The sequence below is a fragment of the Sciurus carolinensis genome, chromosome 9 (assembly GCF_902686445.1).
Source record: "Sciurus carolinensis chromosome 9, mSciCar1.2, whole genome shotgun sequence".
NCBI lineage: Eukaryota > Metazoa > Chordata > Mammalia > Rodentia > Sciuridae > Sciurus > Sciurus carolinensis.
This window is the reverse complement of record NC_062221.1, coordinates 68,257,413-68,282,512: the sequence shown is the minus strand read 5'-3', so window position 1 is coordinate 68,282,512 and position 25,100 is coordinate 68,257,413. Positions and strand designations below refer to the sequence as shown.

At 33.3% G+C, this 25,100-nt stretch overlaps 1 protein-coding gene across 6 annotated transcripts in view; it reads right to left on the bottom strand.

The window, feature by feature from the left end:
• The window catches only part of Znf148 (zinc finger protein 148), a 130,800-nt gene that overhangs the window by 24,307 nt on the left and 81,393 nt on the right, over positions 1–25,100 (bottom strand). For all 6 annotated transcript variants that reach the window (XM_047563631.1, XM_047563630.1, XM_047563633.1 and 3 more), the window contains 2 exons: positions 18,905–19,028; positions 17,553–17,636 (listed from right to left, as the gene is read on the bottom strand). In XM_047563631.1, the coding sequence (XP_047419587.1) occupies positions 17,553–17,636; positions 18,905–19,028 (208 nt within the window). The remainder of the gene's footprint in view (positions 1–17,552; positions 17,637–18,904; positions 19,029–25,100) is intronic.

Sequence of the window (25,100 nt, the reverse complement as noted above, 5' to 3'; positions counted from 1 at the left end):
GTGAATGTGGTCTCCCAAAATATCTTATTGTACTTTCAGCTTTTCACTTATATCATGCACTTCTCTTTGGCACATGAATTTACCAGCATTACTATTCTTGCAATTTGCAATCATTATTGAGTAAAATAAGGTTTACTTGAACACAAGCACTGTAATACTATGACAGATGACCTGCTAACAGAGACAGCTACTAAGTGACTAAGTTGTTGGCAGCATATACAGTGTGGATATGTGACACAGGGAATGATTCACAATCCCAGGCAGTTGGAAGAGGAAGACACAAGATTTATCTACATTACTCAGAATGGCACGCAACTTAAAACTTATTGATTATTCCTAAGAGTTTCCATTTATTATTTTGGATAATAACTGACAATAGGTAACCAACACCTTGGAAAGTAAAAACAAAGATTAGACAGGACTATCATATATCTTTATTCCCAGGTACCTAAAAGTTTACTTTCTTAATCATAAAAGAGATGCTAAATTTCATCAAATACTTTCTAACCATCTACTGAGATAAAATTTTCCTCCTTATATTAATGGGTTAGATTAGATTTACTAATTCATAAATATTACACTAGTTCTGCATATCTGAAAAGTCAATGCTGATATGGTAATATTATCACTTTCATATATTCCCAGATCAGATAACTAACATTTTGCATAGGCCCTTTATACCTATGCTGATACAATAGAAATAGGACTGCAATTTTCTTTTCTTGTCCTTGGAATTTGGTATCAAGTTATGATGGTTACATGAAACAAGTTAAGAAGTATTCTTTTTCTATTTTCAAAAAGAGTTTCTGGGAAAGACTAGTATTACTCCTTGCTTAAATATTTAGAAGAAAAGCCCCTGAGCCTGGAGATTTCAAGAAAAAAATTTATATTTAGAGTCAATGGTTTTAGTAGAGGCAGTATTCTTTAGATTATTGTTTTTTCGGTAAATTTATTATTTAAGGAATACAGACAGTTATTTTTCAAAAACTTAAAAAATTGTAATAGTCTCTTGTCTTCGAGTATATTCCTAATAATAGCAGTTAACATTATTAATGTGCTGAGATAAGGTTTATGGCCAAATAAATGATCTAATTTGACAAATGATTCATATACACATTGAATTTGTCTATTTTTTCCTCTCAATATTTGCTTGACCCATGTACATTTTTTAAAAATTTTAATGTTCTACTGCAGTCAACCTGTTATCTTTGTGAAGTGTTTTCCTTCATTTTTAATGTTTCTTGCCTAAAAATTCCTTTGGTCTTATATTAGTTTAGCTATATTTGTTTTTTATTGTGTTTGGTGAATTTTTTCTATCATTATATATCCAGTTTTATTGACCCTTATATATAAAGCATAACTCATGTAAGAAGTATGACATAAGAGTTTTGTTTTGATCCAGTTTATTTCTTTATATTGGTATATTTAGCTATTCAAATTTAGGGTACCTTCTGAACTATTTTGAATTGAATCTAATTATGTTACTATTTGTTTTCTACTTGTCCCATTTGTTCTTTTTTTTCTTTTATTCTTTACCACTTCATTAAGAGTTAATCAATTACAGGTTGAACATCCCTAATCCAAAACTCTGAAATGCTCTAACATCAAAACATATTAGTGCCAACTACAGGCACACACACAAAACATTGTATAAAATTACCATTAGGCTACGTGTACCCAAAACACACATAAATTTTGTGTTTACACTTGGGTCTCATCCCTAAGATATTTCAATACGCAAATGCTACAAAAAAGCTTAATCACTTTTGGATAAGGAACACTCAAGCTCTATCTTTCATTTTTCCCTTTTTCTGCCCTGTCTGATCAGGCTGGTTTCAGTTTCTTTTACTATTCTTACAATGGTTACACAGAAATGAATTATACTCCAATACAAATTATTTTTACTGGGGGCTGGGGTTGTGGCTCAGTGGTAAAGTGCATGCCCGGCACATGTGAGGCACAGGTTTGATCCTTAGCACCACATAAAAATAAATAGATAAAGGTATTGTGTTCATCTACAACTAAAAAAAATTTTTTTAAATAACTTTTACCATGAAAATATTAGCATCTTAGAATATCAATTCCATTTACCCACCTCAAGCCCTTTTGCTACTATTGTTATACATGTTAGTGCTACAAATAATTTAAGTCTCTTAGTTACATTATCATTGCTAGGAATATGAACATTCATTTACACTTAGCCACATGTTTAAAGTTTGTCACTTTTCATTCCTTCTTGTATTTCTGTTTTCTTATGGGTTCATTTTCTTTAGTCTAAGGAATTCTTCAATGTGTCTTGTAGTGTGGGACTACTGGTAACAAACTTACTAAGTTTTGTTCACCTGAAGACAATTTTATTTTACCCTCTTTTTAAATATATATATATTTAAAACTTAATTTTTTTATGTGGTGCTGAGGATGGAACCCAGTGCCTCACACATACTAGGCAAGTGCTCTACCACTGAGCTACAACCCCAGCCCCTGTAACCTCATTTTTGATGAACAGTTGCCCTACGTGCAGTTTAGGTTGGCTTTCAGTATTTTAAATGTGTAAATCAATATCCTTTCTCATCAGTTCTACTGGGGGGAAAAAGCCATTGATATTTTCAGTTCTTTGAGGGTAATTTGTCTCTGGATATCCTTAAGATTTTCTTAGTCTTTAGTCTTCAGCTGTTTGAAATATGCCCTCCTTTTTTCTTTTCTTTCTTTTTTAAATTCAACTTGCTTAACGTTAACAGTGCTTCTTGAATGTAGCTTGATACTCATCATGAGTTTTATAAAAATCACAGCCATTCCCTCTTTAAAAGTTGTTAGTCCCATTCCTTTTCTTTTTCCTGGGATTACAATTATAATTATGCTTTCAGTTTTCTACAACCTGAATTTTGTGAAAGAATCAAGTCCTAAATCCATTGTATGTAGTTAACTTCTCTCTTAAGAATCTAGAATATAACTAGTTATGTACTATCTTTGAGAGAAGTGAGAAAAGCAAATTATGAAAAGTGTCATCCTATATCTTTTTGTTTTTCTTTTGTCACTCTGTGATGTTTGCTATTGATGCCCCACAATTCATTAATCTTCTCTTTTATAGTCTCTAGTCTGTCTTCCATTTAGGCCTATATGTTAAGTTCTTTATATCAGTTATTACATTTTTCAGTTCTAGCATTTCTGCAGACCTTTTTAAAAGAATGTAATTCTCAAGTAAAATTATTTATCTTTTCATCTGTTCTGTATCCTTTGTTTTCTTAAATGTATGGGTCACAGTTTAAATTTTAAAGCCGTTCTCTGATAATCATATAAAGAACAGATTATGTAATTTTCTCTTAGTTTTCTGTTATTCTCTCCCATCATGTGGCACGAGCTACAATTTTTGACTGAATGAGAAACACTGTATATCATAAACTATAGACTCTGGATGATTATCTTCTGAGGGGGGTTTTCTTTCTTCTCCAGAACATATAGGAAAGATTAGGCTGATTTAAGAGTGGGTTATTTTATAGTAAATCCAAGACTGTGGCTTTTCAATAAGGAAATGCTTCATTTCCACTCTAACCTCAATATATATATATATATATATATATATATATATATATATATATTTAATTTAAAATTTTTAAATTTAAAAAATGCTCAAAGCTTACCCCTGGCTTCACAAATTCTTGCATATTAGGGGAACTATTACACTTATTTATTCTTTCTTCTCAATTCTCAGATTTTTTCCCCTCTTCTGAATACTACTTTATCCTTGCTTATTTATTTATTTTCCTATTCTGCTTCCTTCACTTTCTCTACCTTTATAGTCTTCTGGTCAGTGATAAGCAAACTGTCATTGAGATTTATAACATATTATTTGGTACTAACCACCATAATACCATTAAAATAGTTCACTTAAAATTTTATAACCTGAGGCTGAGGCTGCAGTTCAGTGATATAGCACTTGCCTAGCACGTGTGAAGCACTGGGTTTGATCCTCAGCAACACATAAAAATAAATAAATAAAATAAAGGTATTGTGTCTACCTACAACTAAAAATATTTTAAAAAAATTTTTCTATGACCTATTTTAATAGGACCTGGTCTCTATGAATTTTATCATGAACTTCAGATTATTCAACGTGAATGAGGGTCTTTGCTTACTGAGACTGGAAAGTTAATTTCACATATAATATGATAAATGCATTTTTGGAGGCAAGGGGTACCAGGGATTGCACTCAGAGATGCTTAACCACTAAGCCACATCCCCAACTCTTTTAATTTTTTATTTTGAGACAAGGTCTCACTAATTTGCTTAGGCCCTCACTAAGTTGCTGAGGATGCACTCCCACTCGTGATCCTCCTGTCTCATCCTCCCAAGCAAATGGGATTACAGGCCTAAGCCATGGTGCCTGGGTGAAAACTGTATTTAAATTGTTGCAAGTATAGCACGATTCTTATGAATTCGTCCCCCGGTCCCCTGGTTTTGGAGATGGAACACAGGGATGCTCTACCACTTAGTTATATCCCCAGCCTTTAAAATGAAACCTTTTGCAGCAAATGTTTATAGATGCTTTATTCAAAACACCAAATATTAGAAACAACCCACAACCAGGAAATGGAGGAACCAACTGTGGTATACATATACAAGGTAATACTACCCAGCAATAATGAAAATAAATTACTGATACATCAACAACACAGACTATACTATGCTAACTGGGAGAAGTCAATGGCTACATGTCATATGATTATATTTAAATCATAGTCTGGAAAAGGGAAAATTATAGAGGCAGAAAACATACTACTGTCTAACACAGGATTAAGGACTTAAGCTACAAAGAGATCCGAGGGAGTGAAAGAACTATCTTAATTGTGATGGTGGTTCACAAATGCATATTCATTAAAAGCTAAATAAATAGAAAAATTGAGAAGTTATGCTCCATTTGTGTACAATGTGTGAAAATGCATTCTATTGTCATATATAACCAATTAGAATAAAAAAATAAAAATAAATACAATAAAAATGGTAAAGTCTGTTGTATGTTAATTATGTCAAAAGAAGTCTAAATAGATAGTTTAAATAGATTACTGAAATAACTATCTATACATATGCCTACGAAAACGCAGAGGAAAAGCCTCAGCTGTTTTGTCGATCTTTCCAAGCTCTGCCTCCTACCATTCTTGCTCATGCCATTTAGTGTGTAGATTTCAAGAATCTTTAGTTGCACTGGAACGTATAATCTAGTAATTCTACCTTCTTTCCCTCAAATCTTCACCACCCTTATCCAATCTAAATTCTGTCATTATTCAAAGGAAGGTTATTAGCCTACCTTCTTCCAAAATATCAAAACCTTCCAACACATGAATGAATAGATGTAGTACTAGCAACTTACTGACAATATTTTTCTTCTTGAGTAATTAATTCAATTATATAGGAAGTACACAATCTGCTAAATGTGAGAAGGGATGAGGACATGTTGGAGGTTTATGGAAACAAAGTAACCTGTGGGATAGGATGCTAATCCAGGTAGAGTCAGAGTTGGATTAAATCATAGGGTACTGCATCCAGAGAGTTGGAAAACTGGTATGGGGAGGGAGATTTTTTTTCTTTTGCAGAGCCAGAGATGCAACCCACAGCTTCATGCATGCAAAGTACACACTCCACCATTGAGCTACAGCCTAGTTCCATCACATGCATCTGGTGTCATAAGTGTTCTGTAAGCAGAAACAGTTTGTAGTAATTGGTATCATCCACTAACATATAAAGAGCTGACTGAAATCATTTACCTTGACATTTTTTTGTTTTAGGTTTTTTCTTTTTTGCAGTGCCAGGGATCAAACTCATGCCTTGTTTTTTAATTGACTGAATATTGCTCTCAGGATGAATTTCATTTGAAAACCATAGCTCAAAAAAAAAATATGTATGAAAATCACTGTCCTACACCAGTTTCCCTCCTCCTGCTATAAATTTAATCTGTATTTATTCTTTCTTTGAAATATATTTCATAGGCATTTCATTCAATTTTTAATCTTAAAGTCTTGTTAATGGGTTCAGGCCCTGATCACTTAACATATACTTTGCTGGAGTGGTGTTCCTAAGGAATCTCATTATAAAGACAATAATTTCAGTGAGGTAGGGGAAAATCTAGGATTCATTTAAAAGTGACTTTCCTATGGGGGGAGGGGTTATAACTAATTAATTAAAACCCGCACACTGCTGAGCAAATCCAGACTTATACAAGCAGTTTTCAACTCTCAATTTAGCAGAGTATGATTTAAGGTAAATCTCAGTTTTATATACAACACTGAATAACTCATTTAAAATTAAAACAATGCAAATTTAACAGATTTGGAATATAAAATATCACATACAAGGGGGAGAAATGATCAAAAAATGTTTTTATTACTCTAACATAGTCTATTACTATTGTTTATTTTTTTCTCTCTCTTTTTAATATCAGAAAAGGCCTAGGTAACATTAGTCAGTTACTGGGTAAATTCTCCTATTAAATATAACCTAGCAGAAGTCTAGATGATTAAAGTACAGCATTAAGCACTGTTTTTGGTAGCCAGCCTCCACTTGTCATATTCTCTTCTCTGTCTTTACTTAGCACCTCATCTCCTTAACAACAGCCTCTCCAATTTCTCCAGGTCAGATCCTAGAATTTATGTCCAGGGCTTCAGTACTTGTCATTGAATCTTAACATTTTTTTTTTAAATAACACCTTTCTATTACAGGTTTCCATGAGTCCACTGTCCATTTCTCCTAATTCTCATTTAAAAAAATAACATGTCTGAAGAACATGCAGAGCAAAAGAAGACTTTTCTATGGAGACAAAGCTAGTTAAACTTTCTAACAGTAGACTTACAGTTTATCAGACTCCATGTCCCTTCCTCCCACCCAATGATAAAGAACTAAAAGGGAGATCATACAATGTATCCAACTGACTTCTGAAAATGAAGAGTTCCTTCATTTTTGAAGTACAATAGGCCTACACAGAACATTATGTGAGCTTCAAAGGATAGCAAAAAATTTGTTGTTCTTTCTGTTTATAGTCATTTTTCAACAAATGCAACTGTCTTTTTAAGTTTAAAATAACTAATCTACAATCTGTTTAGTCACCCCTAGGTAATTAAGAGTTGACTGAATATATTTTCTGGAATAATTTAAAAAGTACTTTTAAAGAACTCTTAGAAAAAAATCAAAATAGGAAATGAAATGTGGGTAAGGAAGAAACAAGTGCTGAAACACATTTACAGAGGGGTTGAAATATATGGGGGGGTAAATAAAATTTATAGTTAATTATCAGTTCTTTTATATAGTGATTAATTCCTATTAACTGCAGAACACAGCAGCAACAAGATAAGGATGTCTATTCTCACCACTTTATTCAATATAGTTCTCAAAACACTAGCCAGAATAATCAGGCAAGAGAAGGAAACTAAGAAGTTAAACTATCTGTTGATGACATGATCCTATCTCTAGAAGACCCAAAAAATTCCACCAGAAGACTCTTAGAACTGATAAATGCATACAGCAAAATAGCAGGACACAAGATCAACACCCACAAATAAACAGCTTTTTACTATGTCCATCAGTAATTCTGCTGAGAGAGAAATCAGAAAAATCATCCCATTTGCAATAAACTCAAATAAATAAATAGTCAAATAAATAAAAAATAAAATAAAATACTAGGGAATTAGTCCAACCAAGGTGGTGAAAGATCTCTACAATGGAAATTATAGAACATGGAAAAAAGAAACTGAAGAAGACCTTAGAATATGCCAAGACCTCCCATGTTCTTGGATAGGCAGAATTAATTTGTCAAAATAGCCACACTACAAAAGCAATATACAGATTCAGTGCAATCCTCATCAAAATACCAATGACATTCTTCACAGAACTAGAAAAAACAGTCTTAAATTCATTTGAAAGAATTCAGACCCAGAATAATCAAAGCAATACTGGGCAAGGAGAGATGCAGGAGGCATCACAATTCCTGATCTGAAATTATACTGCAGAGCTATAGTAACAACAGCATAGTATTAGCATCAAAATAAGCATGAAAATAATGGAATATGCAAAAACAAACCCACATTCTTACAGTTATCTGATAGTTGGCAAATGTGCCAAAAATATCTGTTGGAGAAAAGACAGCATTTTTAACAAATGATTTGGGGAAAACTAGAGAGTTACATGTAGAAGAATGAAACAAGATCTCTTTCTCACCCTGTACATAAGTCAAACCAAATGGATCAAAGACAGGAATTAGACCAGAAACTTTGCAACTGTGAGAAGAAAACAAAAGATCAACACTCCTTCATATAGGTGCTGGCACTGACTTCCTTCAGAAGGTCTCTAAAACTCAAGAAATAAAACCAAGAATCAATAAGCGGGATGCCATCAAATTAAAAAGCTTCTGCACAGCAAAGGAAACAAGAACACGAGGAAAGAGCCTACAGAATGGGAGAAAATCTTTGCCAGCTGCTTCTCTGACAGGGGATTAATACCCAGAATATGTAAAGAACTCAAAAAAACTTAACACCATAAAAACAAACAAAATCAATCAACTAGCAAGTTAACTAGACATCTCTCAAAAGAAGAAACAGAAATACCCAATATATGAAAAAATGTTCAACATCTCTAGCAATCAGGGAAATGCAAAACAAAACTACACTAAACCTTCATTTCTCTCCAGTAAGAATAGCAACTATCAAGAACACAAACAGTAATAAATGCAGGTGAGGTCATGAAGAAAAAGGTACACTTGTATATTCCTGGTGAACCTGCAAACTAGTACAGCCACTCTGGAAAGCAGTATGGAGATTCCTCAAAAAACCAGTAATGGAACCACCATATGACCCAGCTTTCTAACCCCTTGGTATTTATCTAAAAGAACTAAAATCAGCATATTACAGTGTATAGTCACTTCAATGTTCATAGTAGCATTATTCATACCAGTCAAATTATGGAACCAACTCAGATGCCAGTCAACAGATGAACAGACTAAGAAATTGTAGTATATATATACAAAATGGATTTTTACTCAGCCTTTAAATAAGGAAATTATGGCATCTGCTGGTAAATGGATGGAAATGGTGAATATCATGATAAATTAAATAAGCCAGTCTCAGAAAATCAAGGGTCAAATGTTTTCTCTCATGTATGGAAGCAGAGCAAAATAAAGGAAAGAAGGATAAGATATCATAAAAAGATATGGAAAATCAGTAGAGTAGAAGGAGGAAATCGAGAGGGGGCAGGAGGGATGGTAAGGGGAGGAAATATGGAATGATTTTTTTTAAAAAATCATGCTATGTGTCTATGTAAATATATCACAGGGAGTTTCACCTCTATGTATAAGTAGAAAGAACCAATAAAAAAAATAAAATAGATGAGCAAAAGGAAGATCAGTAGAGAAAAGAGAATGGGGGGAAAAAAGAGAAGAGGGAAAAGGGAGGAACATGAACTGAAATCAAATTTCATGAATGTGATGTATTGAGATGAACCCAACTAGTATGTATAACTATAATGCTCTAATTTTAGAGAAAGAAAAAAAAATAGGAGACAGTTTAATCAGTAAAACAACAACAACAACAACAGAAAGATTAAGTACAACAGGAAACAAACAGTGGGGAGTACTTACATTGATGAATAAGAAAAGAAGCCTGAGTAATGAAACTGGCTAGATAAATAACTGCCTGGGACTATCTTAGTACACCATTCCTATGTTATGCACCAAGAAATTAGAATCTCTCCAAAAAGATCTACAGAAGAGCAAAAGATAAGAATGACCTTGATATAAACTTAGATTGATATAAAGATTCTAAATCCTATTTCTTCATGCTGATTTGTTTCTATATCTGATAATGTATTTTCTCAGCCATTCTTTTGTCAAAGGTCCAAATAAAATATATGAATTTGAAAGCTAATTGTCATTAAAAGTTAGTCAACTTAAGCACAGTGGCATATGGCTATAATCCTAACTACTGGGAGACGGAGGAAAGAGGATGGTAAGTTCAAGGCCAGCCTGGGCAAGTTAGCAAGACTGTGTCAAAACAGAACATAAAAAGGGCTGGGGATGTAGTTTAGTGGTAAAACACTTGCCTAGCATTAGCACAGGGCCATGGGTTCAATCCACAGACTGTATTTAAAATTTAAAAAGTCAATGAAAACCTTTATCAACAAATAGAAAAATATTGTTAACAGTCAACCCAGGCATCTGAACACTCAATTAACTCATTATTTGAAGACATGAATACTGACAATCCACTCAAGTGGTACCCCCACAACCCCAATACTAAGGATTGAACCCAGGACCCAGCACATGCTAGGCAAGTGCTCTACCACTGACCTACATTGTCCAGCCCTCTCCTGGGTTTTGAAATAAATCCAGTAATTGCCACCAAATGGGCAGCTCCAAATACTAGAAAAGTCTGAAGGTGTTCAGGTGTTTTGAGTTCAAGGAAGTAATTGGGCATTTTTCCAAAAGAATATGGTGTCAAAGGATTTGTAAAGCATAGTATCAGATCTAGACTCCAGTGCATAAATGCTTCATCTTCTACAGAATGTAAAATAATTTTTCAGAGGGCAAAGAAAAACCTGTGTTAGAGAAAAGCTAGTAAGTAAAAGAGTAGATAAATTTACCTTGTTTTAAACTAACTATATTTTCTAAGATTATTAAGACAAAAAAAAAGAATAATATCAAAAATAAGAAACTATTTCCATGTGTTATATTAAATTTGGGGAATTTCTGAAAATTAGTGTTTTCTATACTGTTTAAAAATGAAAAAGCTCTAAAGTCCAGGAAATATCATTTTCTTTGTTTTGCCGTAACATTCTATGGTTTCCAAGTTTAGTCTATTTCTCAAACTGGCCATAATTAAAGTAACACTAAACTTTGAAGCTTAACAATATTGTTCCATTTGTCTGAAAGTTATTTTTAATATCTAAAGATAAATCTGACCAATACTTTTGCAATTATACAAATAAATTCTATTTAAAGTAAAAATATTGAATATTGCAGAAAAAATTAAAAAAAAACCAAAAAGCTAAATATTCCCCCAAATTTCCATCTTTTCTCACAAAATAGTCTTATAATCATGGAAGTTAAATACCCTGTAATTTATAATGCTTTCAGGATAAATCTAACACTCCTTAGGTTGGCATGAAGGCTAGTCAATCTACTTCTAAATTCAACCTTTCTTTTCTCCTCAACCACTCTCTACCCCCCTTTTCTGCTTCCTGAAAAAATGACCATTTACATGTTGTCCCTCTTGCCTCTGTTCACTCCACACTGGCTAAGATTTGCTCTCACCCCTACAGCTGCAGACTTTATTTCAGGCAGGCATATACAATTATCCACAGACTAAAGGCTACGTCCAGTAATGGTTCTGTTCTTGCCTGAACAAAATAAAAACCTTCATCATTAAAAGCAAAGATTAGGGATGGGGCTGTGACTCAGTGGCAGAGTGCTTGCCTAGCACATGCAAGAAACTGGGTTCAATTTTCAGCACTGCATATAATAAATAAAGGTTAATTGCCAACTAAAAAAAACATAATTAAAAAATAAGCAAAGATTATTGTCAATTCAAAAACTTCTTTTGTGCTTAATCTACCTTTCCCACCAGCAATTTGTTTAGGGCATGAACTCTAAAAAACCTGAATGCTGTCATTAATTAGTTATATATAGTTGGGCAAGTTACTTATATCATTTTGAACCTTAGTTTCCTTATCTGTAAAACAGGAATACCAGAATTCTTTCCTTACAGGACCACTATAAGGATAAAATGAGATAACTTTTATGCTGTGATTAATTCATCACTTGGCATATAACAAGCACTCAATAATGTTTGTTGGGTTTATGATAATAATTAACTCTTAGAAATTTCTAGCACTTTTTTTTGTACCAGGAATTGAACCCAAGGGAGGTTAACCACTAAGCCACATTCCCAGTCCTTTTTTTATATTTTATTTAGAGACAGGGTCTTGCCACGTTGCTGAGGGCCTTGCTAAATTGCTGAGGCTGGTTTTGAACTCACAATCCTCCTGCCTCAGCCTCCTGAGCTGCTGGGATTACAGGTGTGTGTTACTGCACACAGCTAATTTCTAGCTTTTTATGCCACCTTCTGGTTCTTTTAAGCTCGTATATATGACACAGTGCTTCCTGAACTGAGTATCTTTCCCAACTTTAGTACACCACAAACTGTTTCGCTGGTCCTGGCTTCCATATAAATCCTGAGATGACACCTGACTCCCATGTACTACACAGACTATATGATCTCTAAATCTAACTCATTCGTAAGGCCACTATGTTCTACCTCTTCCCTGAAGCCATTCATCTGAACTCCTGATGTGTAGATTGTCTGTACCAATTTTTTAGAAAATTTGGCACATCCTTTGTTAATGTGAATCAAACGATTCACATGTGCATTCTTTCTGCAATTATACATAAGAAAAAATGAGATCACTGCAACAGCCCCAATTTGTTAAACTAGAAACTTATCAAAACAAACAAGTAAACAATCTTTTTCTTTCTACTATAGCCACAATGAACTAACAAAGAACATTATATATTATATAGATATGAGAGGTAGGGATACTCATACACATAAATATATACTCTTAATTGAAAACAAGCCAACTTTAACCATAAAATCTCTGATTCTCCTTAATTCAGTTCTAAAACATAATATTAAAATGAAGTTAATCTTCTAGATGACGTCTGCTCCTCCCAAACAAAAATTTTCTAAAAATTAAAGTATGATTATGATTTTTGATATCTTCAACTGAGAAAATGTTTCATTATATAGTGTTAATTTGTGTGTGTTTGTGTGTGTGTGTGTGTGTGTGTGTGTGAGAGAGAGAGAGAGAGAGAGAGAAGCTTTTATGTTTTGTATGTAATGAATCTTTTTGTAAGATTTAACAGTTTTGCAGAGCAAAAAAAAAATATCTCATTTCTGAAAGTTTTGTTAAATGGGAGAGTGTCAGCCACAGAAATTGGTACTTCCCTGGTTTATTTTCCTTGGAAATTCTGCTCATGCCAGGGCTGTCTGGCTTTAGCAATCACAATTCTAAGGGTGTGTAGTGCAGACAACACTCTTTCATTCAACCTCACAAATAAACAGTTAAACTTTCCAGATCTCTAACATTTTCTTTCAGCAAGGCTTCTCTATGATTACTAATAAACTATAAATTAGGGATTCAGAAAACATAAGTGGGAAACTTTTTTTTATCAGTAACTGAACTACACTGAAAGAATATGAACTATTGAGCCAAGTTAGTCAAATGTGAGTCAATACATTCTCCAACACTACTCCAGGTAAGCCCTAACTAGTTAATTTTTTTTTTTTTAATGCTATTATTCAGCCACAACATAGTTGTGAAAACAGTCAAGAGAAGAGGATCAACACATGTTTTCAGGGTGAAGAATACCAACTTAGAAAACAGGTTTTTCCAGCATTTCTTACTGTAGCCATATGGTAAGAGAGAACTGTAAACATCTAAGAACTATATAGTCTTAAAGAATTTTGTGGGAAAAGTAACCTAGTAATCAAGCACAATTCTGAATAACTCCCTTTTATTTTGGGGGAGAAAAGTTACTTATAAAAATTTGCCTTTAAGTAGAAAGGGTTTCATAACATTTTTACTAAATTAAATAAATAAATTATGAAAACTGCCACAACCATAAAAAACAACCATAATTTGCTACAACAAACAGAATATCAGAAAAGGTATTCCATGGTTTACTATTTAGAGAAAGTTAGAAAAATACAACAAAATTTAAAAATTGTACAGGTTGGGGTTGTGGCTCAGTGGTAGAGCACTTGCCTGTCATGTGTGAGGCACTGCGTTCGATTCTCAACATCATATCTAAATAAAAAAAAATAAAGGTCCATCAATGACTAAAAAAAAAATTTTTTTTAATTGTACCTAACTCTTTTTACTCCTTGAACTCTCCCCAACCATGGTGTTAAGACTAGTGTTTTCTTGGAGTAGAACAGACACAAGATGAGGAGAAAAGAACACAACTGATTAAATGTTCTAACACTCAACTCTATATACGCATTTTGAAAACACAAAGAAAAGGCATATTCCACCAAAGCAAATCTGTCAATGTCAATGAAGGTTTAACCTTGATGTTCTGAACAAAATTATTGTCTTCAAATTTAGCCCCATCTTATCTTCCCTTCATATCCCCAATTGTACCCTAAGTAAAGGATCTATAACATTCACAAAGAGACACACATCTCCCATAACTGCTAAAAGTAATAGTCTAGTGACTATTTGAATTGTGATAGTTTTCAGAATCAGAATTTCAGGGATAAGCCTCTAGGGGGGAAATTACTACCCCTAAAATAGTATTTAGCAGACAAGCCCAAATTTAGGAATAGAATTAAGTGATAGTGTGTCTGGGACCAGTTAAAAATATTCCTATTTAAAAATCAAATTGAGTAAGTGCTTGGTTTTTAAAAGCCACAGAAGATATCCTTGTGTTGATCAGATTAGCCAGGCAGGTAATGATTTTCATCCAAGTTGTAAAGGGAGCAGGGAATGAGTTTAGGGGTGAAGGACTAGGAGGAGACGGTATAATGAAACTTTAGGGGATCTGGAAGGCTGCAAAGAAAATGGGGCCTTTCAAAACCAGTGGTCCTTCTCTCTACACAACCTTTGAGGATTAGTGATGGGTAACTTGTTATCTGCTTGACAATTTAAAAATGGTAGACATATCAGAAAAACCTTTTTTACTGCTATAACTACTTAAACACATTCTCAACTAAAAGTCTACAGAGAAAGAAAGCTCTGACATGAACAAACTTGAAGGCACTACCCTCCTCTTAAAATAAAAGTCATTTAGAGCATGAAAGAAAGGACCGAATAAGTGATGGAGAACGTATTTGTGGGTCCACATATATTATCCCAAACAAGTTTAGCTTATAAATAATTTGACTATAAGATACCCTCCTAATAAAAGAAACAAGAATATGAAGTAAATAAGAAAAATCTATTCCTTTTATCAGTTCCACCTAGTAGTGTGACAGGTAGAGGAGACAGGACAGGAGACTACAGCAGAACTGAGTCTCCCTTCAAAAGAAACTTTTCTTTGTTAAAGAATCCTAAAGACTGACTATGTTGTCATGATTCCTCTGGCCTTCTCTTCTTCTAATCGTTTCTCTATAACATGACAACTCCAACCTTTGCTTCCACAGAACCCTTTTAGAAGTTACTAAACACACAGGAAGACTAAGCTACAATTAGCTTAAGCTTAGCGACAGAGCAAGAAAAATGCAAAAGTCCAAAAGTTGTATTTCTGTTTCTAGTCCCATTCTGCAGTCAGTGGTTGCACAGAGTACTCTAGAATCATGGAAACTTGAGCTGGAATCTGAGTTTCATCATTTACTTAGATTATATAAATTTAGGAAAATCTCTCAGCTTCTGTGTGCTTCCCGCTATTTCCTCAGCTATAAAATGAGGATAGTAACGGTTCTTGCTTTTCAAAACTAATATGAGAACTAAATGAAATATTTAATAAAACATTTAGTAAAGTATCTGGTATTTAGTAAATTCTCAATAAATTACCCATCATACCCTGCTTAAATCCAAGATGCTCCCATGGCTTAGCACAGTTTTTCCAATCATGGGTTCAGAGAATTGAGACCAACACTTTAAGAAAGAATTCACTAAAATAAAAATATCTTGGAGTAATATGTATATCATTTCACAAAAGGTTTTCAGATACACTCCCACCCAACCAATTATACACACACACACACATACACACATTTTGATGCTTTTCTGTGATGCCTTCACTAAGTAACTTTCAACGGACTGCAAACATTTTGCATAAAACCCTATAACACCTAATTACATTGTGTGTTTATGTCTGTATCTCTATTCCTTAGTACCTAAAAATGTGAATCAGTAAATTCTTGTTGAATAAATTCTCATTTATTAATTAATAAATCTAATAGATATTAAAACATATGAATATGAAGAAGTCAATGTCTAAAGTTATAACTTGTTTTAGTAGGTAACAGTGTTCATGTACTTTTTTTTAAAGATACATGTGCACTATCACCTGTAAACTGACTACTTTTGTTTCCTTATATTAAAGAATTTGAGAAGGGGGCTGGGGAGATAGCTCAGTCGGTAGAGTGCTTGCCTTGTAAGCACAAGGCCCTGGGTTCGATCCCTAGCACCCAAAAAAAAAAAAAGAATTTGAGAGGAAAAAATAGAAAAAACATGTGAAAATATTTAACCACTTTTATTTTTGTCTGATCAGGTTTTATTACTGCATAGAAACTGAAATTTAGCTAGAATGTCACACAAAATCTACAAAATTGTTCTTTCTTCCATAGTACCTAGTATATACTCCCTTTCATCTGAAAGTGATGAATAAATATTTACTTAGGAAATTAAAACAAGTGATATGCAAAATTATCTTTAAAAAGTAGAACATCAGAGTTGGGCATATAGTTCAGTGGTAGAATGCTTGCCTAGCATGAACTAGGTTTAGCTGGGTTAGATCACTAGTACCACAAAAACAAAACAAACTTTAGAACATCAAAACACACAGATGTGTTGTGTAGCTGAAGTTTTATTTTAGCAGACTAGGCACAATCATGATTCTTTTAGAAGGGCAAAGAAAGCTGAAGGAAAGTTATTAGGCATAAAAGATATCTATATGATAAACAGTCCAAGGATCACCTTTCACAAGTACTGTATATACTACTGAGAATACATCTAAATAACAAGGAGGCAGATACTTGCTTAAGTACTTATACAGAGAAATATGAAAAACTTCAATATTTTCAATATTCATATTACATCATCATTTTCAATTCTATTTAAATGTAAAAAAGTTATACAAATTTACCAACTCCATTTTTATTCTATTGCAAAAAAGCAAAACACTATAAAGCATCTCTAATATAATACCTTTTACCATGTTAGAGGCATCCAAGATCTACTAAATCAAAGTTACTTGTAAAACCTAGTTTTACATTTGTTTAAAAAAAATGCAAATAAATACTTGCTCTAAAATGAGGCTTAAATTTTAATGTATGGATTCCTTTATAGTGATCTGTCAAAATATTTGTTTCTGTATCCTTAACAACTTGACCAAGAAATTGGAAGTTAACAACTTTTTAAGATTACATCTCTCTCAATATGATGTTATATAAATGAAATAAAGAAGGGGGCAGGGGTAAGAACAGTACTGCTCAGTCTAATTAGTTCAGAGACTAATTAATGCAAATGATAACTTTACCTACTCTGAAACTGTTAAACACCTAAGGAAATTGCTATTTCAGTAGTTTCCTGCTTTTTTCACTCAAAATGTATACTTTAACTCCCCCCCCCATGAGGTTCTATTTCAAAGCAATTTACTGAACTTGAACATAAAAGCCAAGACTATTAGTTAACATTGATTTATTTAAGGAAGAAAAAAGACAAGCTGAAATTTATGGTCTTAAGAAATAAAACCAATCAAAGTGGCAACAAGTTGTTGCTACTTATTAAAAAATCTCCCCTACATTTGAAAAAGTAATTTCAATGACCCTAGTAAGGGTGGCAACACTCACCAGTATGAATCTTCTCATGTCTCTGTAGCAGGTACTTCTGTATGAAACGCATGTCACATTGACTACATTGAAATGGTTTTTCGCCTTAAAATAATTTCACATCCACAGATTAGTTAATGGACAAAATAACAGTTTTTTAGTTACTATTTCTGAGGAAATATAAATCTTAGAAGCCCCAAATTTTGGAAAATTCCAAAATATCCACATAAATTTTTTACACTTTTCATTAATTTAATAGAGCCTGATTTCCTCTCAAAATGTTCCCCAGGGTTTTACATTTTCACAATCACAGAAAAATGAAATTAAATTTGATTTATATTTATCAAAGAAAAAACTAGAATTTAAAAATCATAGGCTGAGAAAGAACTCCATCAGTTACCTTTTAATCTTAAATACCTTTTATGTACCCATCCTTTCTCTGTGGCTAACTATCCCTTTTTTGACCTATCACCTGTTTTCTTCAGAACTTTCAAAACTTTCTAAACATTCCTTTTAATCAAATTTGTCTCTTCAAACTTTCCCTCTCTGCTGGAGCCCTTCCTTTTAAAGGAGAGTATTGTTTAGTCTGCTCCATGCTGAGAAACCTTGCTCCAATCCTGGACTGCTCCTACCTTCACACTTTCCTTCCCTTTTACCACAACACCTTCTTAAAAAAAGAGTCTACCCATGTCTCAAATCCTTCACCACTCATCTGTGGCTTGACCCTTCTATTTTGCTCTCTGAAAAGCTACTTGTGATCTCCTTGCTAATAATCCCAGAGATTTTTTTCCCCCTCAGTTCTTCAACCCTCTCTATCCTGAGGGTATGACACTGTTGATCCTCTCTGGGATTCTCTCTTCTTTTGGCTTCTGGGACACCACTGTATTTTCTCAGTTCATCACTTTCCTTAGTACTCTGTCTTCCTCTTACATACCCCATTTAATCTTACATGTCTAGCTTGTTTCCCCAAAGGGCTGTAATCAGTCTTTAATTCTTTTCTCAACAACTTCATGATCTTAGCTACCACTTTTTATATTTGATTCTCAAATCCATATTTCAAACTCTGTATGCACTATACTGTACAGAAATGAAAGTTGACAATAATAGTCTTTTACCACTTCTCTAGCTAAAAGGAGCACTTTAAGCCAAATAAGTGTCCAACTAAGACTATTTCACTAATTTTATACATCCATGCTAATTGTGTTTTTCACTGAAATTCTTTCCTGATTTCCTTGTGATATTCTGGCCTATGAAATCTGATTGGTAATGCCAGGTTAGCTATGGTCTTAGGAATGGATGACATTTACACAAAAATGAAAATAACAAAGATAATAATTTTAATGGCCATAAGCCCATTTTAATTCAAGAAATACCTGTATGAATGAAGACATGCCTCTGTAAGTGATAGTTCGTTCTAAAGGCAGCATTGCAGTGCTCACAAACGTGAGATTTAGGGGTTTTCAAACCAAGTGATCCATCCTCATTTATTGTAAGGATCTAGTTTTAAAAAAAAAAAAAAGGCAAAAACAAAGAAGTTTTTAAAATGGAATATTATTTTTTTAAAAAGGCTAATATAAACAAAGGTCATCAGTGGTTATAAGTATTTTTCCATAAATAATGTTGAAAAGACTATTAGAATAATGCTATCTTTAATTGTAGGAAAGTATAATTTGACTCAAAATGGGTAAAAAAATCATTAATAAAACCTTGAAAGTTGGTTAAGTAAGATCTCATCACTCTGCCGCCTCCCCTATGATACTGATGAATGGAGTCACTAAGTGCTCTCTGCTAGACTGAGCACAGCAATACTTTCGATTTAAAACTCATATACGCAGGGGGAAAGTCTTATGTTTTAAACATGATCTAAATATCAATCAGCATGGGACCTGTTAAATAAACCATGGGAAATGAATAAAATTAGCATTATGTGATTGTAAAATAAAATGAGAAAATTCTCTATAAACTCAGAGAGAACACATGCTGCAATATAAGTAAAAAAAAAAATAAAATAAGGTTTAGAACCCAGAGTGCAATTTTGCTAATTTCTATATACAAAAGAATACATATAGGGATATATATTCGTATATGCATAAAAACTACTTGAGAAGGATATACACAAAATGTACATAATATTGGCTGTGATGGCTAGGGAACTGGGCAGATAAAAGACGGGAGGGGCAGCTTACTTGTATACTTAAAACATATTTTCGAACATGAAAGTATTTGTCTATTACATACTTTTAAAAAGAGAGAAAGGGACTGGGGACATAGCTCAGTTGGTAGAATGCTTGCCTCATAAGCATAAGGCCCTGGGTTCAATCACCAGTACCACACACACACACACAAAAAAAAAAAAAAAAAAAAGAGAGAGAGAAAATTAAGTTTTCATGTCATCCTACAGTAAAATTTGGAGTCTGGTTCAGTCTGGGATCTCTAAGGTTAATCTAGAGCTACTTCTATTGTTAAACATATTCCTAAAAACATTTGTTGGTTAGAGGTACATAATGGAAAAGGAAGACAAGAGACAAAGAAATCAACCTCATCTTCTTGGAATTCTTGAGATTGAGAATATTGTGAGTCTGGTCTAAACAGTTACCAAAGAGAAGCTCACCTTGAGGCTCATGAATTTCAATTTATCAACAACTTGTTCATCATGCAATATTAAACTGCCTCTCATCAGACATGTGATAGAATGAAAATAATAAACAATCCCTTTTTTATTATTATTGAGGAGAGAAAAGATGGCAGAATATGATGTGAAGAAGCAAAGAAAATCAGAAGATAAGATCAGGAAGGGCACTGCCAGTGAGAGGGAAACAACACTGGAGATAGAAGTAGAGAGAATGAAAGCTAAGAAACTGTCTAGTACAGGAAAGAAAGATCTTGAAAATATCTTTAAGTAATACCAAGGACTGTGGAAACTGATGAGGACCTGCAAACACAACAGCTGTGACCACTTCCCCAACCTAGAAAAGGGGTGTAAGAAAAAAAGGCTTCAAACTTTTAAAAAGGGGGCTGGAGTTGTGGCTCAGTGGTAGAGCACCTGCCTAGCACATGTGAAGCACTGGGCTGGATCCTCAGCTCCACATACAAATAAATTAATGAATTAAAGAAAGGTATTATATCCACCTACAACTAAAAATTTTTTAAAAATCTTTAAAAAATATTTTTCACTTTAAATTTCCAGGAAGATAGCACAGCCTATACTATATGCAAATCAACAGTAATTATTATGCAAATTACACAGGGCATTTGGGTTCTGGGCGAACTGCCAACATGGCCAACAATGCTTCAAAGTCTATGCACTGAAGTCATAGAAGGGAAACATTTGGCAAGAGAATGGAAATGGGTGTCACAGCTTCCTGAACAGTCAGTGAGAATGGAAAGTTTCATCTCTGGCTGGTCAAACATTTCTGAACTCCTCCAAGTCACACAACAATATGCAAGTTAACACCATTCAAAAAGAAGACAAAAAACCTTTTAAGTTATAATTCAAAAAATATTTCTAACATAAATAACAAAAAGATTAAGTATTTTATATAAAACAAAACTAAAAAAAGATAGCACCAGGGTTATTTTCCCCCTTAACATATGTTGATAACAAATAAGAAGCTCTAAGTGCCAAAAAACATGGCAGTTCAATAGCTTTCTGTGGCATAGCAACTGCAAGGAAAGGCTTTATAAAGAACAAATCTGGCCCAAGTTGCCTAATGTGAAACGGATGTAATCCCTGACTGTACAAAGCCCTTTTATGAACAGTTTAAGAAGTTCTAGGTCATTGTTTTCTGGCACTGGAGGTAATAATACTGCCCATCTCTGTGGCTTTGGGTTTAACATAAGGTGGAACTTAATGGGTGAAACCACTATCACTGCCTTGTAGATAAACACAACTAAATTTCTGGCATATTTGTAAGTTCAAAAACTGCCACAAAATTCTTGGGCCTTTTATATTTAATTTTCTTTTTCTTCCCCCTTAAGGCCAGAGTAATACAATCTTTGTTTAAAATACACAGTAAAATCCATCTCACCTCAAACAAGTACCAGTGGTCCCTCCAAATAATTTGTAATGTTTTAAATGTTTTCAAGGATTTTGTCTCTTTTATTTGCCATTACAATTTGTTACCAAAAGTGGAGACTCTATATACACCTACTGACAAGGCTACTATTCACACGAAAAATCCTTCACAGCTTACCATTTATTTTTTTTTTCTTCTTCTTTTTCTTTTTTGGTACTCAACCACTAAGCCACACCCCCAGCCTTATTTTGTATTTTATTTAGAGACAGGGTCTCACTGAGTTGCTTAGCACCTCACTTTTGTTGAGGCTGGCTTTGATCTCACAATCCTCCTGCTTCAGCCTCCCAAGCTGTTTGGATTACAGGTGTGCACCACCTCACCCAGCTCATTTCATTATTTTAAAAACATCTTTGCTAAAACCAGTATTTTCCAATCTTTCACATTTCACATCACTGAGTAGTGTCACAGAGGTGGGCATGCAGTGAACAAAGTTCCTTGGTGGAACAAAATAGCACACTGATAGAGGTAACATTTTCTTTCATCGTAAAGACTTGGCTTCCTTTCTTTTTCACATCCTTTTAAGGTCTTTTAGTAGAATGTGCTCGGCCACAGTAGTATGTTTGACTTAAGAGACTGGCAGTCTTACTTGCTAATGGTACCATAAAATAATTTTTGTTTTCTTTTTTCCAGCAATATATGAACACCATTACAGTAGGAGAATCTGAAGTTTCAGTATTTTTAATCCTAAAATACTTGCTACAGCATCTTTGGATACTTTTCTTATCTCCTATCACTATTACTTTAGCAGAAATATGGGTGCATTATAAATACCAAGCAACTGGACTTTTCCAACTGGAAAAATTAGAAATAATCTAAATAATAACCAACACGTGGTTTTTTTTACTTGTTTAATAAATTTCAACCAAAATTTTACAGAAAAAGAATTTTATATCAAATGGAACCGCTTAACCAATCTGCTTTCTTAATCTCATCGTCCACTGTGGATACAGTTTTTGATTTAATACAAATCTGTTTCCAGATATATATTAAAATACCCATTTCAGCAGGCAAAGTCCTAAGATAACCTGTTCAACTGAGACTTTTTACTCCTCAAAGATAGCCGCCACTGAATAAAACATGACACCTCACAATAAGAAAAAAGTGCAATCCTCTTAAAAGGAAATGATTTTCTATACTTTATGCATACACTATTAAAATTATTAAAGATATTTAAAATTGGTGACTATATATTTTATTACACCTTCCTAAATCAATTTTAATCAACTTCTAAGCCAGTAAAACCCAAAAGATGACTTAACAGAGAATTTAAATTCTCATCTATTATGAGCCATTTTAGTGCAACTGATAGTGGGAAATAAGTTATTAAATTTCTCTTTATTCTCCAAAGCCAATCAGAAGTAGAACAGTGCAACTGCGAAGACAGGCAACAAAAGAACAAAGTCATTCAGAGCAATAACCATCGCATCTTGACTATCCTAATTGAAGCTAATTTTCCATTCTCACATATTCACTTTTGTTTCTTTCTTCAGGATTTTTAACTGTCTACTACTAGATTTTAACTTATACCAAATTTCATTTTTAAATGGCAAGCTTTAAACAGTGCCAGAATGTGAAGTTTGCTGCATCATAAGCATGGTACAATTAAAGGTCAGCATAATATACATGAGTTTTAGAAAAAGTTATTTTTTTCTTGATTCTTGAATTTAGAGTAGTATATACTTTCTAAAGGAAGATTCATATCATCAGAATTTTGTTTTAAAGGGTTCGGTTTTGTGAAAAACAATCTACCCAGAACACATTAACTGCCTGGAAAAATTAGATAAACACTAATCATATTGTTTTGCTAATTTCTTCCTTCATTTTCTATTAGTACTAATTCACAATTCCTGTTTTCATCCCATCTTACAATCAGTTTATCTTCAAAGAAGTCACTTCTTCCTAAAGCAAATTGTGAACAGAAGAAAGTATGACAAATTCCTGGTACATCCATCTCTTGGTCCTTTTAATTAAATTTTAAATCTTTAATATCAAAATTTTGAATTTTTTTTTTTTTTTAGGAACCAATGGTGTATAATAAATTCAGGCAAAGGATTCTCTATATAGCTCATAATCTATTCATAGGTAGAATGTGCTCTCCCTTCCTGAGTTCAGCATAACCTTTAATAAATCAATTTACCTAAAGTGTTCTAACAAACACTGTCCTAAAACATAATAAGAAATGCCTTCATGTAACAGCCAAATTATTTGTTGAATAAATTAAAAAGGAAAAACATTTCAAAATTAAGAGAATTAAGAGTACACTGCTCTTTTTCACTGAATTACTAAAGAATTTGAAAAGGCCTATAGAACATAAACAATACTGGATTATGATATATTTTACTGAAAAGGATTTTTAAACCTCATCAATGTTAACCCAGCAACCCTTCTGCAGTGGAAAACAATCCCTCCTAACTCATCTAACAAGTCAATAGCAACATCAAGTGATAATACTTCATTTGTCCAGGAACTTCTGAGTTCAAGACTTGAAGGTCTCAAGCTTAAGTGTACATCATAATCACTTCTGCTCTTTTATGGTATAGATATAAACCTCATTAATAAGAATCTCCAGGGATGAAGTCTGGACATCAGTAACTGGAAAAAGTCCTATAGGTGACTAATGCACAACGAGGAGGGAGAACCACAAACATACATTTACACAGGATGTTCACACACTTCTAATAACTTTACTATCTGTGGTCCTATCCAGAACAAAACCAAAACAAATATGAAGTGGTAAAGGAAAGTGGTAATAAGTGGCCACACAGATAAAGCAATGTAAAAATAAATAGCATTGTCCTTAAAGGAACGAGACAGTATAGCACTTAAAAAGTTTAACATTCAAGTTTAACAATGAGAGCAAGAGGACAATGAGCTCTAAAAATGACCTTTCTGAGGGCTCCATTATAATACATATGATTTTTAAAAAATGTTTACAGCATCAGCAGCAGGACATTAAAAGCTGATTTTTGTTCAAATATAATGCATTTTAAAATAAAACACAATACAAATTTCCAACAAAAGAGTTCAAATAAAATGTGGGCTACAGTGTATAGCTCAGTGGTAAAGAGCTTTTCTACTATGAGTAAGGCCCTGAGTTCCATACCAAGCACTTCAAAGAAAAATAAATTTTAAAATAAGTAAAGGGGCAAACTCCTACTATGTAGAAAATTTACTTTCATAAAACATATCATTCCACAATCCATCAAATACTTGACCTACATAATAATCCCTAATTCATTTACCCTATTCTTCAGATACATTGCCAAGTGTTGGGTCCTTTTCAAGTATTAAACCTACCTTAATATAACTAGGTTTTGCCATATAATATAGGTTCAAAAAGCAATTACTGCTTAAAATGCATGGCAGCTAAAGATGGCATAACAGTATTTCTTACAAAGGTTATTTTTCTTGAAGAGACTCTCATCTACAAGTGTCTAAATTCAGATATTACTAAAAATCACATTATTTTAAATATTTCCTGTAGAGATCTCTA